The 17,679-nt window shown below is 42.6% G+C and overlaps 1 protein-coding gene across 1 annotated transcript in view; it reads right to left on the bottom strand.

The window, feature by feature from the left end:
* The window catches only part of WDFY2 (WD repeat and FYVE domain containing 2), a 61,286-nt gene extending 49,069 nt beyond the window's left edge, over positions 1-12,217 (bottom strand). The window contains exon 1 of the mRNA XM_039716727.1: positions 11,970-12,217. Within this exon, the coding sequence (XP_039572661.1) occupies positions 11,970-12,106 (137 nt within the window). The 5' untranslated portion in view covers positions 12,107-12,217. The remainder of the gene's footprint in view (positions 1-11,969) is intronic.
* Positions 12,218-17,679: the final 5,462 nt, after the last annotated feature.

The raw sequence follows: 17,679 nt of genomic DNA, 5'->3' as shown, positions 1-17,679 counted from the left end.
GGGTGCTCCTGAGATGTGAAACACACCTACATTAATAAGTGACAAAGGCCTGGGACCAGCCTCTGGCAGTGAGGCCACCTGGCAGAGAAACAGCAGCTGTATCCAAGCTATGTCCTGGGAACAGTCCCTAGGACAAGCTGACTTCCAAACCCTGTATGGTTTGGATGTTTGGTGCTGTGCAAATTGGATCATGGCAAGAACAGTGCTTGATAACAACAAGAAGACATCACAGCCAGCCAGATCCCCGTGCTTGAAATATTAGAAATACAGTCACTATAACTGCTGGCCATGGGTTCAGCAGCCCATTTCTCCCAGCTGGTTCACAGAGCCATTAAAAAAAGGAAACAGTATTGATTTCTGTGTACACCAACCATCTTGTTCAATACTGGGCTTGTCTAAAAGAACAGGGAAGTGAGAACAACAAGGGGTTTGCTGCTTATCCTCACAAGAACACTTTTTTCTTGTTACATTGTACACCACAATAATATCTCAAGGTGGTTCATATTTTCCCACTTTCCCACCTTCATTTTAATTAGTCTGAGGTCAGTATAATGGCATTGGTCAATAATTGAATAAACACTATTTTTTGGCCTGAAGTTATCATACACAGCAATAAAGGGAAATGAAACTCAAAACAAAAAGATGACCATTGCCAGGATAATGCTTCAGAATATCACAACAACCAGCTTGCAAATTAGGAGCTTGCCTTCAAACACAGGCAGTATCATTTAGTTCTGGAAAAATACCATTGAGTCTGAGGTGTCAATACATGCACACACACCACTTTTTGAAACCACTGTTTGCACTTTTTAATCCACATGCTAAACATGAACACAGATCACTAAGCAATTACCCATACCATTTGCTTTTTCTGTCTCCAGAATTTTTGTCAGTGGTTGTTTATCTACTTCTCCTGTATTATTTTGTATACAAAACACTTGCCCACACATTTAATACAGGTTTTGTGCTTAACAGCTGTATAACAGTTACACTTTTTTCTAAAAGAATTTGACTCTTAAAACCATGTAAAAATGTCTTTTCATGTCACAAAGGGCATGTGAATACAAGTTTGGTTTTAGAGCACAAGAAAGACCATGGGAAAACAACAACCAAGGCAGGCCAAGCCACTGGTTAGGTTGAGCCATGCTTCCTACTGATAACCTCAATAACTGCAATCCTTGGGCCATCCATTCAGGTGTGTTCACACCTCATAAAAACCAGACAACAATGTTCATACCTGCTTCCTTGAAGAAGAGATTTTAGGTCATCAGGTTTTTAGAAGAATGAATATAAACTGTGATCAAAAGGGTGCTGTGGATGAAACTAGTTGGGGATGACAACTGCTTGGCTTGGTTTCCTGGTCACAAAAACTTATTAGGGAAATCCTCACCAGGCTTCTCTCTCATCTACTAAAGAATAAAGGAAGGAGGGAAAGAGGAGCAAAAGCATCTGAAATCACAGAGGAGCTTTCAGAATTCAAATGAAAGTCATGCATTTTTCAGCCACTACAGCATCTATTTTTTTTTCAAACAATCAGTACATTCATAGCTCTCTTTTCCTACTGCTTTCTCTGGTATATAATATGGGTTAGTGACAGTATTTGTGGAAAAGCTTATTGCTCGAAACCGAAGGACCGTGACCAACAGCATTCACAGCATTTCTTATTTAAGAAAAAACCCCCAACCCTTACTTTTCATCTTCCACTCCAAAATCAACACTTTGGAACCTGAATTAATGGTACAAGCTACTCAGGGATTTCCTCCCTTCCCCCTGGTCTTGTGCTCCCCAACAACATTAGCAACCATAAAGAGTGTGCAAAGGGGAAGATGAAATGCCAAATAACACAGGTCTCAAATATTTCCTCATAGCAAAGCCTGCAGCTCAGCAGCCTGTAGAAATCCTGCCTACAGAACAGCTGGGAGAAGATCTCTGCAACAGCCCATCCCAACATGGCCCCTCACTTGCTGGTGCTTCACAGCTCAGACTGCCACAGTACGCCAAGCACCATAGCAAGCTCACTGAAATTTTATGTGCTTTGGCCTTTTGGCTACAAATAAACCTGGCAACAACAGCGACCAGAGTTTGAAGCTGCAAGTTCAGTGTTTGTATGGGTCTATCCCTGCTGGAAACCTGGCAGGATCATTTATCATTATCATTTATAATATTTTCAAAGCATGATGATGGATTAATTTATTCCCACTCATTTACTGGCACTTGCAGAAGTTACCAAGAAGAGATCAGTTTATGAAGTCTGATTCATTTCCTGAAGCGAAGAGACTGAATTCTTCTTTGGAATATACATTGTGTGTATGCAACACACAATGCCAAGTGTAGTGGTCTACCACCCACTGCAGCTGATGTTCTAACATGAGCTGCTTTCCCTGCTTGCTCCTGCCTGAGGGAATCCAGCATAGGTCCATCCAATGCCAGCTCATACAGTCTCAAAGACTTCAGATGTAACATAACTTAGAAAACTTGACGTAATATCAGACAGCACTAAAAATCTCAGCTGCTAAGGCAGCACACATGACAGCTCAGGCAAGGCTTTGGTAGACCCCAAATACTCTTTCAGGACTGAATTGCAGTTGTTCTGACAGAATGGGACATAGGTCTCAACAGAACAGAATAAAATATGTCTCTTTGCTGCAAAAAGTATTAACTTCTTAATTTCAGTAATTAAATTATATCGGGGCAAATAAAGTCAAAGGTGTCAATTTTCATTTGACAGATACATTACCTCTTCACCCTCTGCCCCCAGCACAATTAACATTGAGACTGCTTTACTCCTTTTTCCCCTATGTTAGTACTACCACATTGCCCTACTTAGATCTCTAGTTTTTATCAGTAGTGGTTTCTGCCTATGCAGAAACAAAAGTAAATTGTTCCCATGGCAGATTAAAAGCATAGAGAACATTTATCTCCAGCAGACAAACACAGAACTATTCAGTAAAGACCCACTGACCTCCCATTAAGCTCCTGGCCAGGAGAAAGCAGGAGCTTTGCTGAGGGCTGATCAAGTGCCACAGGAGTCTGAAGCAATGGGACCAACACGACAAGAACAGACAGAAGGGCATCATGCCTGATGTTAGAGAACAGCACAGGCATGGCCTTTCCTGCTGCATTTCCAGTAACTGCAGAAGGGCAATCATTCTTTGACAACTGCGTATTGTTGGTGGAGCTGCTGACAGAGTGAGTGAAGCCAAGGCATGATTCCTAAACCTAGACAAGACATGTAGAGGACCTCCACTGCCATCAAAATGCTGCAGCTGCCTTTAGCCAACCCTGCATGTAGCAAAAGCTAGTCTGGACCACAGGCCACCTGCCATAAAAGCTGAAAGCATCTCCTTGGAAATCCTACTTTTATTCTATATGACTCAATGCACATGGTGCTGCAAAACATGAAGCCTTTGAAATGTCAATTTGAACCGTTCATTGGATGACTCCACAGCCCACATTTGCTCTAGCAAAACACAGAACTGAGAGGAGAGGCTGAGTTTTTCTCTGTATCAGGTGGGAAAAAGGAACGGGGTATGGGAATGAGAAGATACTGATTAATAATACTTAGGATCAAGAAGAAAATAATAAAGTAATTTATAAAGTAATATAAAGTAAGGATAATTTGGCACATAAGCAAAATGAGTGCAAACTTTAAGGCCCCAAGTGTTTCACAAAGCAGATGCACCTCCTGCTTAAGAATGCAATTAAAGCTTTATTTGCTATTATAAGTGAATTTGAAGCCAAAGGTAAATTTACCACATTTGCACTCACTGCTAGAGGTGCAAAATCTCATTATCTCTCGGGCAAGGATCTTCGCTCCATATCCCCAAGACAAAGCATCACATTTGCACTCACTGCTAGAGGTGCAAAATCTCATTATCTCTCAAGGGCAAGGATCTTCTCTCCATATCCCTTCAAGACAAAGCACTGTACTTATTCTATCACCTGAATCCTCAACCTGATGGTAAAATAGGCCACTTCACATTAGGACAGCATTTTCTCAGATTTTTCTCCACAGGACTCCACTCCTAAGGAAACCATGATTACATTCCTTTAAAGGTCAAAAGCATTGCCTTCTGGGGCTGATCGATCACTACTGTTATTGCAAAAACCTGCTAAGTGTATTGATCTTTCACCTCCCAGTAGGAGAGAATGGTACAGGACTGAAGAATAAAAGACAACATTAGACAAAACTTTGCAGTAAACTTGGCAGCAGAACAGCAGTGCTTTCTACCCAGAACTGCGCTTTGGCATCGCCTTCGATTCAGTGCTCCAAACCTTAAGAGTTCCCTGAAAAACTTAATTTAAGTGGAGAATACACATGATGTGACAAGCAAAGCCCATATGTTCAAAGTCTGGCCAAGGTTAGTTACACAACACTATTTCCTGCAGCCTGACTAAGAGAAAAATTGAAACACCACATTTTTTAGCCCAGCCTCCACAACTGTTCTCTCTCATGAGGATAAAGGCAGTATTTTGTCCATCTCAAATTTTGGCACAGTCTAATTTGCAAAATTTATTATTTGTTTTCTGATAGGCCAATATCAATTTTGGCCATTATTTATACACAGTTTCAAGCCATCAGGCATGCAGATTGTGACATATGAAGAACCCCAAGAGATGCATATGGCTTTGTGATTATGTGAAGGTCCCTGCCTGGAGGGTTGTTTGGTAAACTTGCCCTCTCCTGTTTCTTTTTTCACAAAACTGTCCCTTTCCTTCTCCAGGCTTGCTCCAGCCACCCACCCAAACTGCTTCCAAGGGTACCTTCAATTCCTGTATGGATGTTTGTTTTACAGTCTTCCCATTCACATCATTTCTTTACCTCACAAAAGTATAAAGAAGGAAGCTTTGTTTTCTCTTTCCTAAAATGCCCCATAAAGGACAAGGCTCTGCTGAACAGGATGCACCCTGCTGTGCATCCTCAATACTCCATGGCTGCTGCTCCTATTCCCTCCCATGGTGCCCCATATCCCACCCTGCCACATCCAGCAGTGCATGGCTGCATCCATCACTCTGTGATGCAGAAGGGAAACAGCTGTGTTTTTTCTTGCTTCTGGTCTTGCAACAGACTGCATTATGGACTGCTGCAATTCTTATCAAATCTGTGGGAAAATACATGCAATTACTGGAAGTTTTATACAAACCCACTCATATCTGGACAAAGTGTGATGAAGCAAAAAGAGCAAAGCAGTGTTTTTAGGTAAATAATTCTTCAATGTCTGAGAGGTTACAGTGCACAGAACACAGTGATGTACAGAAGACACTTGTACAAAAGCCAGTTGCTCCCCTTAGGGCATTGCTCATCATTTAAGAAGCTTTTAGAGCTCCTGACCACAGAAACACCAAAGCAGTATACCTGCATTATGTCCTCCTACTCTCTCCTTTCCATTTGATCTCTGAGCTGCTAAGTATTTCCTGACTCTCAGGGCTGTTACAAACACCGTTTTACAAAACTTGTGCCACTTTTGAGCAATTCTTCTCCATGTAGCACCACACAGCTAAAAGATCTTGCTGGGAAATTATGCACAGATCAGTGTTGGCAGATACCATGCAGGCACCAGCGCAGCTGGAGAGAGGGAAAGAAAAAAGTCTGTTTCAGTAAACAAAATAGTGTAAAGTAGCTCAAACAAGCTACTGACATATTTCTATTGTGCTCCAATGGTCACATGCTATTTGAGACCTTCAGTCTGCTAAGTGACCCACAATGAAAGGTCAGCCTTACTTAAATAGCTCAGTAGCTTCAAAACTGTTGCAATTCCTTTAGTTTAAGGTATTGGAGCCATTTTGTGTTGCAGCTTCACTGCCTCCTCCAGACATCTTTATCTTGAGAAGAAAAACCAACAAGTTTCCTGCAACAGTGCATTTTTAGTTATGTGCCATCTCTATACTGCATGGACTCCATAACTGGCATTTGTTTTTCTTTCAGGGTCCACAGGCCACACACAGAAGTGGCATTGTGCAGTCCCCTCTTGGCAAGAAACACTGTTCAGCTGCAGAACTGGAGAGACTGCAGGGGAAGGTCACCAAGCCTGAGAGACGTGAGACACTGATGAGAGATCCAGTCTCTGTGTAAACACAGATGCCAGGGAAATTAAGAAGGGGTCAGGGAAGACAAGCAGAAAAATGAGAACTGGTTAATATGGGAAGCAGATGCATCATCCCAAAACTTGCTGACAGTCAAGAACACTGCACAGCAACAGGCAGAAAAAGAGGTTACCAGGAGGAAAAAAGGTGTATTAAGTAGCTCTTCTTATTCCAAATAAAGCTTGTAAGATTCACCCACATATTTTATAGAAGGAATAATCTCTAAGGGAGGGGAGTAAAAGTAATTGCACCTCTAACTCAAAAGGCTCAAGCATCTAAGGTTCCACTCTATTATGCTGCCCAACTGTGCTGCTGAAGCTGGTCTGTACAAGCTGTGGTCCAAGTCACATCAGAGCTCATTTTTGTAGCTGTGGTCCTGCAATTAAGACATGAACTTTGTCATACAGGCCCCTTAGCTCAGCACGACAGGCGATGCAACTGAAGGACTTTCATCAATCTGTGCATTGACCTACATGAGCTAGTAGTTTCAGGACAGCTCAGATCAGAGATGATACTAAATGCTTGTGCTTTAAATCTTAAACTGACACACAGGAGGAGAGCATCTTAAGGCAAGGGATCCACAAGCTTGGATAAACTTCAAGAGGTGGTGGCAGAAAGTGGCACAGAGAGATAAAAACGCACAACATTGCAAGGTCTCCCACAAGTTAATAAGTGGAGTTTATCACTCCCAACAAGCACTCAGCAAGACATTTTATGTGCTAGTCTCAGATTTTGGCATCTCAACAGGATACATGTTAGTCAAATCCGGAACAAGTACTTTTCAACATCTGCAACAATGTCTGTTTCCAAGCGCTTTTGGACCTCCTATCTTCTCTCTTAAGCCTCTTGCCAGCATCCGCTTCTTCCTCGCAAACAGCCAGCACTAACCTCCACCCTGACCTTTATTCCAAACACACACTCATCAAATTACAACATATCCAAAAAATTCAGTTTAAAAACACACACAAAATAAAAGAGCAACCAAATTCCATCTACAGCATTAGGTCTCTTCAATTCCTTTCAACAATTTTATTGGTGACTAATGTTTTTATCAAAATTTAAAGAACCTCCAGGCAGGAACAAGTCCTTTTACACTTGCAAAGAGCATCCACACCTTCTGCCCTGCTTGAACTACTGCTCCTACTGCAATCACCTGGGTGTGAAACCTACAGGCTTAGACTGATAAACACACAGCATCAAAATCAGTTCTCACAGCACCTGCACTTCTGCTGTGAACCAACAGCCACTCACAAGGCAGAGCAGACATCAGTGATGCAACCCTGTGCTTAGGTAAGAATTACAGACCTGCACAGCAACCAACGCTGTTGGGCAAAGCAATCACTTTCTACCACTCCACCAGAGGAGAAAGGAAACTCATTTTACCAAGGGTCTGCGGTTCCTTGCACCCTGCTTGAATAGAGCACTATGTGAAGCATCCTACCTTTCCATTAGAGCTTTTTCACAGGCATGAACTATGACACTGCATGCTCAATGCTCTGGATCTGGACAGGAAAACCATAAGGAGAAAAAGATATCTTTTGATATACTTGAGGGTAGAAAGATCACAGTTCTTCATGTTAGAAGTCATGTCAGCACAAAGCAAAGACAACTCCCACATTTCTTGTCACATACGCATATTCCCGTTCCCAGTCCACTGTTAGTTTAGCAAAGAGCTTTCATTTACACAAGATGGACATTAAGTTGTTGTGCCCCCTAAAAAACCTGCTCATTAGCACACTCAGAACACAAGCCTTGGACAACAGCTGAAGTGCACATCTGTATTTAAAACCCTCACACTGTAAACCAAACTCAGGAATACAAGCTCTGCACAGTTTTCTCTGTGCGAGATGAAGAAACTAATAAGATAAGCAGTCTGGGCTCACTGTTCATACAGTGATCCATATGAAGAAGCTAAGACAACTAAGTTGAAAAAGAACTTAAGATAATACAAGGTAATGGAGAAGACAAAGGTCTCTACTCCCTTAATAAATAAAAAAAAAAAAAGCTATGGGATAAAGGGATAAATACTTTTTTTCCTATATCTTGTCAACAAGAGACTAGAATGCCCATTTTTTAAAATAAAAGGATTTTGACAATTTTCAGTTAGCTGTGAAAACTTTTACTTCTTGTGAATAGTTCAAGGAGAACAGTTCTTGACTGCAACACGTACATTTAGGTCTGTGGCATGGAAGCGAGCAAAGAACTCCCACCCACAGGAGGGCACAGACCAGAGTTCATAATTACTAGGAAGGCTGTTTACACCAGCCTCTGTGAAAGTTTTCCTCACTTAGAATCCAGCTAGGGGTAAAAAGAGGGCTATTGGAAAAGCGCAGGTCTACCACGCCCCTCCTGCCAGTCTCGCACGGTGACACACGATCAGCACATGGGTGACACACGATCAGCACAGCTGAACTGGCACTCACAGCACTGGCAGGCTCTTCAGGCTCTTGAGAAACACACGAGTGTGCCAGCACTGAACAGAACTGCTGCCACTGAAAGTTGGGTGAGTCAGTGCACTTGTCCCACCGTATCCCATGCTCAGGTAAGATTAATGACACTAAGTCTTCTCTGGAGCATGGAGTTAGATATGTCTGAACTTGACATGCCAGTGACCTACTTTTCAGACATGCCCAACACCCACGTCTCCCTCTGAACGCAACAAAAGACAAGGATGCTTCACAATTTTGAAACGGCAGTGCATGCTTTTAATACTGAGGAAGCTGATGACAGCTCAGGATCAGCTGTGCACATGAGGAAAATCCCACTCTAACTTCACATGAGCATACACTGCTATGGATCACTCAAGACTCTACATGTTTGGCTATATGTGTGTGTTGATTCCACGAGTTTGCTGGCAGGGAAAGAGCATGGATGAAAGCTAGTAACTTCTCAGAGTCATCCTGCATTAGATTTATACATTCCTGGATATCAAATTTTGCCACTATTTTAACTCTCACCTGTCTAGACAGGTGCATCCTTCTAATTAGAAGAAAAGAAGAAAACCACAAAGTATCTTACCCCTCCAATGCATACTAGCTGTACTGTAGATACAGGCTCAGTCTATTTTGCCCAGATATAGAATTAGAAAACCCACTAAGATCAGGACACAATGAACATCACTCAATTATCACAAGTGACCAGGATTAACAAGAGAAAATCTATGTGCGTCACCTGTACAAATGACACATACTAAAAAGGAACTCCAACCCTGTTGGGTATACAAAGTTTTGGGAATCTAGTTAAATATGTGAACCCACTTGGCCTCCTCCTTCTTCCCCCCCCCCTTTGTTTCTTTATGAGGAATAACCACACTCCCTATTATTAAATAGTTTTAATTTTATTTCTTATAATATATGCATGTATGAGCTACAAACATGCAGGGCTATATAATCCACGACTCTGTCTGGAAGTTGTAGCTAAAATCACTTTTGTGTCTTTTCAAACCAGATAACACCACTAGTGCCATACAAAATTGGGACCAGAGACCAAGCCAGCTCCTGCTTTTAAAGGTTTAGGTGCAGAAAAGAAAACCTTTAAAGTGGCACCTAGCTGCTGCATATGCAAAGACTACAAGCAACTTCAATAATCATGTGTTCAGCCATTCACCAGCAAAACAATTCCTCCTCCACGTACAGAAGATGTCCCAGCCTGAAGCAATTGCTGGAGATGTCAAGTAATTCCAGCTGAAGTTCTCTGCAGAGGTTTCAGAACATTTTGTTCATGTGAGCAGTGCATATCACTGGCTGGGAAATGTAGACAAAACTCACTTATTTGGTTAACAAGTAAAGGGACAGATAACATCTCCATAACGATCCTTAACAGTTTCAGGAAGCTCTAAAAGCCCTCCACATTCCATGGCCATTAAACAACCACGTCAACACTGACAGGAGAAGGCAGGTCCAAACAGGAAAAGGTGCCATAAGGATCTGCACAAGCCTAATCATAATACACGGGTATTGAAAGTCTGACAAATTATGCTTTCACCCCAGGTAGCCTAAAACCTGCAAGTTAGACTCCCAACCTGCTACTCCTTCCAAGTCAGCTTTACACTCTTAATCTTTTAATTACAATAAAAATGCTAATGCAAGCAGAAAATGAAAGACCCATCAACCGACATCTTCATGTCTGAATAAATAAAAGGCAGGATCATAGCTTGTAGCATTTCAAGGATACTGCAAACAAGTCCCGCAAGCAGGCACATTACCTGGTTAATTCCTTTCAACAGAAAATAGCCTGAAAACCTCTGGAGTTTCCTAGTGTGAAACTCCTGGTTTCTTTTTCACTGCTTGTTTCTTGAAGCTGACATCTCAGTTACAACTGAAAATAATGATGTCTCATCAATCCCCTTCCCTACAGAGAAATATCAACCTGGAGCACCAACCTGTCATCAACAACTACAGCTACGTATTTTTGCTAAGGTGAGGGAAGATGCAGAGATTGAGAGAGAGGAAATAAATTTCAAGAATATATGAGAAGAAATAAACTTCAGGAATACCTTCTTAGAGGTAAAATGAATCGGCTAGGTAAGCCTAACAAGCTACAATGAACCAAAACAAGCTCAAGCTTTATTCAACGTCACTTTAAATACATAAAAAATGTGAAGACAATAAAATTGTGAGCACATAACAATGTAAAACTCTACTTAAAAGTTCCTTTGACATTATACTTGTTTTAAGTACTCAGCTCCTCTTGCTAGCAGATGCATGAGACTTCACTTGGAGACCTCAGCTTAGGTGAACTTAAATGGTCTTAACTTTGCACATATTTGACAGCTGAAAACTAAGTCACAGTGGGGACAAAGATGAAAGAAAACACTGTCAATTTTTCAGAAAGCCTGCAGAGACAAAAGCAGACGCTCAACAGAACAGGCATCCAGGAGAAACAGTCCATCCAAACACCTGTGAGTATCAAAACATACTGCCATGCTGGCCAACAACATGTGTCTTTCAATCTTAGGACACAGGTTACACACTGCACCTGAGCTACAGGCATCCAGGAGAAACAGTCCATCCAAACACCTGTGAGTATCAAAACATGCTGCCATGCTGGCACCTGAGCCGCAAAGAAACCCTGCCTAAAATAACTATTTATGGGCACTACAAGAAAAATAAGCACTTATTTTGAAATAAAATATTTTCAAGTCAGAATTTTGAAGCTGCAGAGCTGAATCAAGTTTGAGCTCTTTCAAAAGAGACAGAGTTGCCCCTGGGCAGCCTCAGTCCCTCCAAAGCCCTGGTAAAGGGCCTGAAAGCATTCTCCTCCTTGGCAGCTTTTCAACACGGGATTTAACTCCAAGATCTTATCACCGATACATGGTATTTTTAAACAATTACCAAGAAACGTTTGGAGAGGGGAAACGGGAACCAAAACTACTGTTTCAGCCAATGCTACCACAATCTTTAGGCAAGGTCAAAGATCTCTACAGACTCCCCGGCAATCCTCGTGATGAAGGGGATCTCAAATCCCATTTTTCCCACGCTTAGAAAAGTCACTCAAGTCCTGCAAGTTTCAGCGGCGCCCCAGCCCCGGCACTGTCCTGACCCACAGAGCGGCGGAGGAGGATGCGACACTACGCTGGAGACCCCTGCTCCAGGCTGCTTCCCCTCCGGGACGTGATGTGTCTGCTTAAAGCAAAGTCCCCATGCTGGACCACCGCCACCTTGACGCTTGTCCGGGCTCCGGGTGGTGCAGTCTACAGCGGCACAGGGATGCTGGTGGTCTGCCTCCACCATCCCTCGCCGGCGGCACCCATCACCTCCCGCCGGTGATGGGGGACCACCACCCAGGACCCCGCGGCGCGGGCCCAGCACTGCCGCCACCACCGGCAGCAGCGCTGGCAGCTGGCAGACCACCGCCGCGGCCCCGCGAACACCCGCTCCCGCTACCTGTCCTCCGAGACGCTGATGACCCCGTCCTCCTTGGGCACTATCGCTGCCATGTTCACCACCTCCTGCGAGCCCTCCACTTTGTTGAGCAGGAGGGGCTTGCGAGTCAGCGCCTTGGGCTGCGGCTCCGCCGCCATGGGGCCGGCGGGCACCGCCGCTGCCGCCGGAGCAGGCTACGGCCGGGGGAGGGAGGGAGGGAGGCGGCCCGCACTGCCGAGGCGGAGGAGGGACTTGCCGGAGCCGGGCGCTCGCTGGGAAGCGGGGACAGCGCGGCGGCGGCCGCGGCACCGCCCCCGAGCGGGCAGGGCCGGGCCGGGCCGGGCGGGGCGCGGTGCGCGGAGGGGCGGGAAATGGCGGCCGCCCGCCGCCATCTCGCAGAGCGCGGCTGTGGAGCAGCGCCTTCGCGAAGGGAAAGCTGCGGTCCGGCGGAGGTGTGAGCGCACCTCTCCTGCCAGGGCTGCCCTCCCTGCCGCGGGCTCGCCCCAGGGCTGCGGGGAGCGTGTCCCTCTCTGCCCCGTGCCCGGCTATGGGCTGTCGGCGCCGTGCGGTCCGTGCCACACTGCTGTGGCCGCCGGGCGAAAAAAAAACCCAACGCGAGTCAAGATTAAACAGAATGTTGCGCAAAAGTAGCTGCATCCCTCTGTTTACATTTTGCTATCTTAGTTTTTCCTGGGACTGAAGGTAAACATGGGGTTTCTGCTGCTGCACTAGACAGGGACGCTGGCAGGCAGGGCTGCACCGCGGCGCCAGCAGAAATTCCCTTTCAGAAAGCTGATTCCTAAGGGAAACGCAGCAGACTCCCAGCAGCTCGTTTTCATCCAGCGCCTTCTTTTCACTCGCTTTTCCTGACAGATTCATTGAGCTCCAAGAAAGTCAGATCACTTGCCCAAAGCTCTGTGCTGAAACCAGTGAAAAGGCAGCTTCCTCCCGAGGCATATGCCAAACTTTCATAATCTGTCTCGAAAGATTCCGGAAAATCATGCTCAGTGTCTGAGCTGCTGTCCTACATTGATTGCAGAAGTTGTCAGCAGATTGGAAAGCGCTATTTCAGCTGCAACTTTAAATTTACCCACACTAAGCCCAAACAGCAATGATTTAACTAAAAAAAAAAAAAATTCAGGTGTGTTCTGCCTCATGCCTTCCTAAAAAAAAAAAAAAAAAAAAATCAGGTGTGAAAAAAAAATCCAAGATCTGGAGATTTAATTTTTTTTTTCCCCAGGAGTAGAATACAGCAGCGTCTGCAATAGGACAAATCTTAATTGCCTACTCACACTTCTGTAGCTAGACAGAGGCAACAGAGGAAAGATGAAGTCTATTCCTTATGACAGAAATAAAATTTCACCATGTTTAGTAATTTCTTCTCTGCTAAACAAAAATAGCAGTGTCTGCAGGACCACAGCAAGACATTTAAGCTTTCTCAACTAAACATGACAGGTCCACAAGAGTACTGTAGAGGGAAAGGCCTGGTCAGCAACAGCTGGGTTACAGGAAATGAATCTGCAGTCTCAAACTATTTCCCTGAGGATGTGTGATTGGACTAGATAATATCTCTTCCTCATGATTCTTAGAAGGGAGCTAGTACTGAAGAGTCAAAGATCCACCTTCTCTCTGCTGTGGATGATCCTGCAGTCCTAGGCTAGAGCTACAGATAGAAATGCTTGTCTCACTGCTTGGTGAGGTATGAGGTACTCTTTGAAAATTGATATACTTGTTAGTTTTCAGAATATATCTAAAAATATCTTTTAAATTGAAGTCTGGTAAGATCTACTGACCTTGCAGCAGTTTGCTCTCAAGATTAGGCATTTTGGATTACTGACATATAAACAGGGGCTGAGCATACGCTGAGACAGCAGGCTGCAGGCTCTTGAGAGACCCAGAATACATTTTCCAAAAAGGTTTTTAAGGAAGAAATTAGTTAAGAAAATGAGTGTCTTGATAGGCAAAGGTGTGGGCCACAGGACTGGAAGGAGTTGTTTCAGTTGCCTACTGAAACACAGCTCTTCCCTATTATCTTGTCTCTCTTATATCCTTAAACAGTTCCAGGTCCAGCTACTCCTTCAAGCTTTAAGACACTGTTTAGAGGAATACAGTGAAAGACAGGCATACATTTTGGACTGAAGTGAAATATTAATATGATAAAATCAAATATATGCTTTATATAAATGGTTGGTCTTTGGAAATAAGTTACCCTTTGGGGAGAAAGGAAGGAGGAAAAAAAAAAAAACCACAATGCAAGAGAGATTCCAGAATTCCAGTGGCTATTCAAGATAAAATTCTTGAGGGCATTTTTTTAAAGCTTATCTGTAATGGTGATTTCCTCTGCAAGACCAGGAAAGTACTTGAATAATAGAAAGGTGTCCTGAGGCCTAGTACATCATTTTACCAGGTGTGCAAACTTGAGGTCAGTGCTCTACTCTCTCTGATGAGATAGGGAAATAGGGTTGAGAAATTATGGTACAGAAAAGCAATTTTGCTATGACTGATGGAAGAAAAAGTAATGTACTGAAACCTGGGGAAAGGAGTAGGGGAGACAGAGAAGAAATAGAATGATTTCAAAGTGAGAACCTGGAGCTTCCTCTTGCATTCTCCTTGACTGGCTTAAAGAGTATTGTGATGGTGGAAAAGGCATGGAGGTTACCAACAAAACCTGAGTGTTCTCCCAGGTCTACCACTGTCACACAAAACAATAAAAAACTTTAAAAAAACAATTTTCCTATTATGACAGAAAGTTGGTAACATGTCTCGTGTGACATTTCAGACAAAGTCAGAATTGCTGTAGACATCAATTTTTATGAGAATTTACAGAAGCAAAACTAGGGTAGTTTAGAAAAGTGTTTCCCCATATAACTGAAAAGAAAATTCAAGCTAACAAATCTCATAAATACTTCCCAGCATATATTTTTTTTCATTTTCTGTCATAGCTTTCAGGCCAGATTGCATGGATTAAAAATACTGCTAGGACTGAAAGCAGAACAACTAAGTATCTGAATCTGAAGCCAAGAAAGCAAGCTTATTCAGTTATTTTTCTGCATTAAAAATGTTGTAGGATTAAAAATTATAAGATGCTCCTCTGGTATTTGCTTGTTGCAGGAAATTGCAAAAATTATGTGATGACATAATTTAAAGGTTCTATTTCTTGTCTATTAGGTATGTGAACTTTCTTGGAAGAGTGTATCCACTAGTAAGACACAATGAAAATCAAGCTGAAAAATTCAGCTTACTTTACATCGAATTAATATTACCTCATCTTTGGTTCTTAGCATCATTTCTCTTACTCTGTGTTCTGGCATGACAGCACGGTAAATGAGACACCCATGCCTCTGTTAGTGTTTGCCTTTCTATTCTTGAGGCAGGCTGACTTTCTCTCTTTTGATTGGGGTAGAGCAGAATTGGGCTCCCTGCCTCTGAGCAGCAGGGAGAGGACAGAGCACCCCGGGGAAGCAGCTCTGCTGGTTTGGACTGATGCGTTCACACACAGTGGAACCTCTTTCCATGCCCTTGAACTGCACCAGAGTCTTGAAGGGCTTTCTCCAAGTCCTTATCTGCAGTCTTGTTTGGAGTTCAGGAGTTGGAGCAAACCGAGTTCCCCATCTTCTCTGGCAATTTGCTTTAAAAGCTTCTCTCTGGCTCCATCTTCTGTTTGGTTACTTGGGTTTGGGATTGGCTTTTTATGTCTATTTATTTTTACATAAAAGGGTGATATTCTCCTAAGTTTTGCATACTAAAGTTGTTTTAAAAAGTAATCACATCTTGTGTGACAGTTTAGACAAGCAGAGAGAACCCCAACCTGCAGATGGAAAGAGTTGCCCAGAGAGGAGGGAGCTGAAGGTTCCCAGCTCTGCTGTCAGCCCTGTATTTACAGATTCTCCTGTTTTGCAAAGCTGTTACTCTGGTTACAAGACGAGGTGAAATCCCTTGACCAAAAAGCGCAGCAACATGTTCTGTTTCAGTGTAATTGTACTTTTGTGCATAATTATGGCCATTACATGATCTGGCAATGTAAGTGACATCTCTCGTACATTTCAGCTAAAACTGTCAAGCACTGGGGCCACTGTTAATAAACAGATCGGTCTTTTTGTGGGTGGTATGAAAAACAGACCTTTTACTCAGTGCTCAACAATAATAAGAGTAATAGTAAAAGTCACGAAAAGAGGCCTCTAATAAAGAAAAACTCGCTTATGGTGATTAATTTTTTGGCCCAAAGTATTCATGCCCTTTTGAGCCATTAAGTAATCTGATTCAGTTGCTCTGACCCTGCAAGAAGGGAACTAGTGTGGGAGCAAAACTGCACTTTGACTGATTCAGCGCTGAAATTTAAAATTGCTCTGTTGACAGCAAGGCAGATTTTGGCTTCTGAGGCTTCTTACTTGGTCACCCATGCAAAATCAAAGAACTTATATACACAACAGATAACAGCATAAAAAAAGGTAAAAACCATTTGGCAACAAGTAGAGTTGTTTCTCAATAACCATTGAATACAGTGTTTTACTCTCTCATGCTTTACTTCTCTGCTCATTTATAAACTAAATGTTTTCCAGCTTTACAATATATGGGATTTACATTTCTTCTATACCTGCACTTCTATGCAACTGCAAAAATGCATGCTTAAAATTCTCTCCTTCTACTATTTTGTCATCAGTGACAGCCTTCATAAGATAGTTACTGAAAAGTATTTTTAATTTCAGATGCTACATCATTCTTGGAAGACTGTGGGAAACAAATATAGATGAGCTCTTTATATACAAAGGCAAACTTCATGAAGTACCAAAATGTTCTGTGGAAAATCTGCTTGTCCATCTTGCCTAAAAATATGAAACTTGTTACAAAAATGCACCCTTAAATTTAATCACTGCTCTTTATTTTGTTCCATGTATTTATCAGTTACACAATAGTGTACCACCTATCACATTTCTATTAATAAGCCCTACATTCTCATTGGAACAGTTTTATTCTATACTTTATTAGTTTCAATTTATGTGGCCATTGAGAAAATGAAGATCTATTAGAAACAGAGCTTGAATCTGTTCTGGGTCAAAGTTATGGAAAGATTAGCATTAAAAAATAAACATGGCAGTACCACTGTGTAGCATCTTCTCGAGAAAGTATATACTCATTTTCAGCTGTCATGCAAGTGCTGTTGGCTTTGTAACTGACTGTGAACATGTGAGAACAAAAAAAGTGATGCTGTGTCAGTGTGTGGGCTGCAAATGAGAACTCCTGGCTCATACATTTTGCCCCATAAGCAGTTCTGGCATTGTATGCAGTCTTATTGCTGTTTCCTTTGTCCTCATTGATCCTGCTATAGTGTTACTCACATTTTGGGCTCCCAACTTTCTGTAAAAAAACCTCTGTAATTTAATTCACTGTCTTTTTGGTAGAACATTCTGACCACTAATTCTTCTAAGCTCATTATCCTCATATTTTTCTGGTCCTGAGGACTAAAAGACCTTTCCTTTTTTCTTCCCTAAATCTTCTCTCTGTGATATTGAAGAATGATAAAATATCATCAGCAAACACAATTTTGTGTCTGGAAAATGCATTAAAATCACCTATGTAACCTGCATGAAAGGTAAATAAATTTGTTTTACATAATGCATGAACTATATAAAAGCTTTCTTTCATCTGAAGTGCACAATTAAGAACATATCCAGGGAATATCAAGGAACAACTTCTCACAATAACTTTTGTACATTTGGCCTTTTTTTCCCTC

The sequence above is a fragment of the Passer montanus genome, unplaced genomic scaffold (assembly GCF_014805655.1).
Source record: "Passer montanus isolate IOZ18808 unplaced genomic scaffold, ASM1480565v1 scaffold36, whole genome shotgun sequence".
Lineage (NCBI taxonomy): Eukaryota > Metazoa > Chordata > Aves > Passeriformes > Passeridae > Passer > Passer montanus.
The sequence above is the reverse complement of the archived record's forward strand: the minus strand, read 5'-3'. Positions and strand labels throughout refer to the sequence as shown.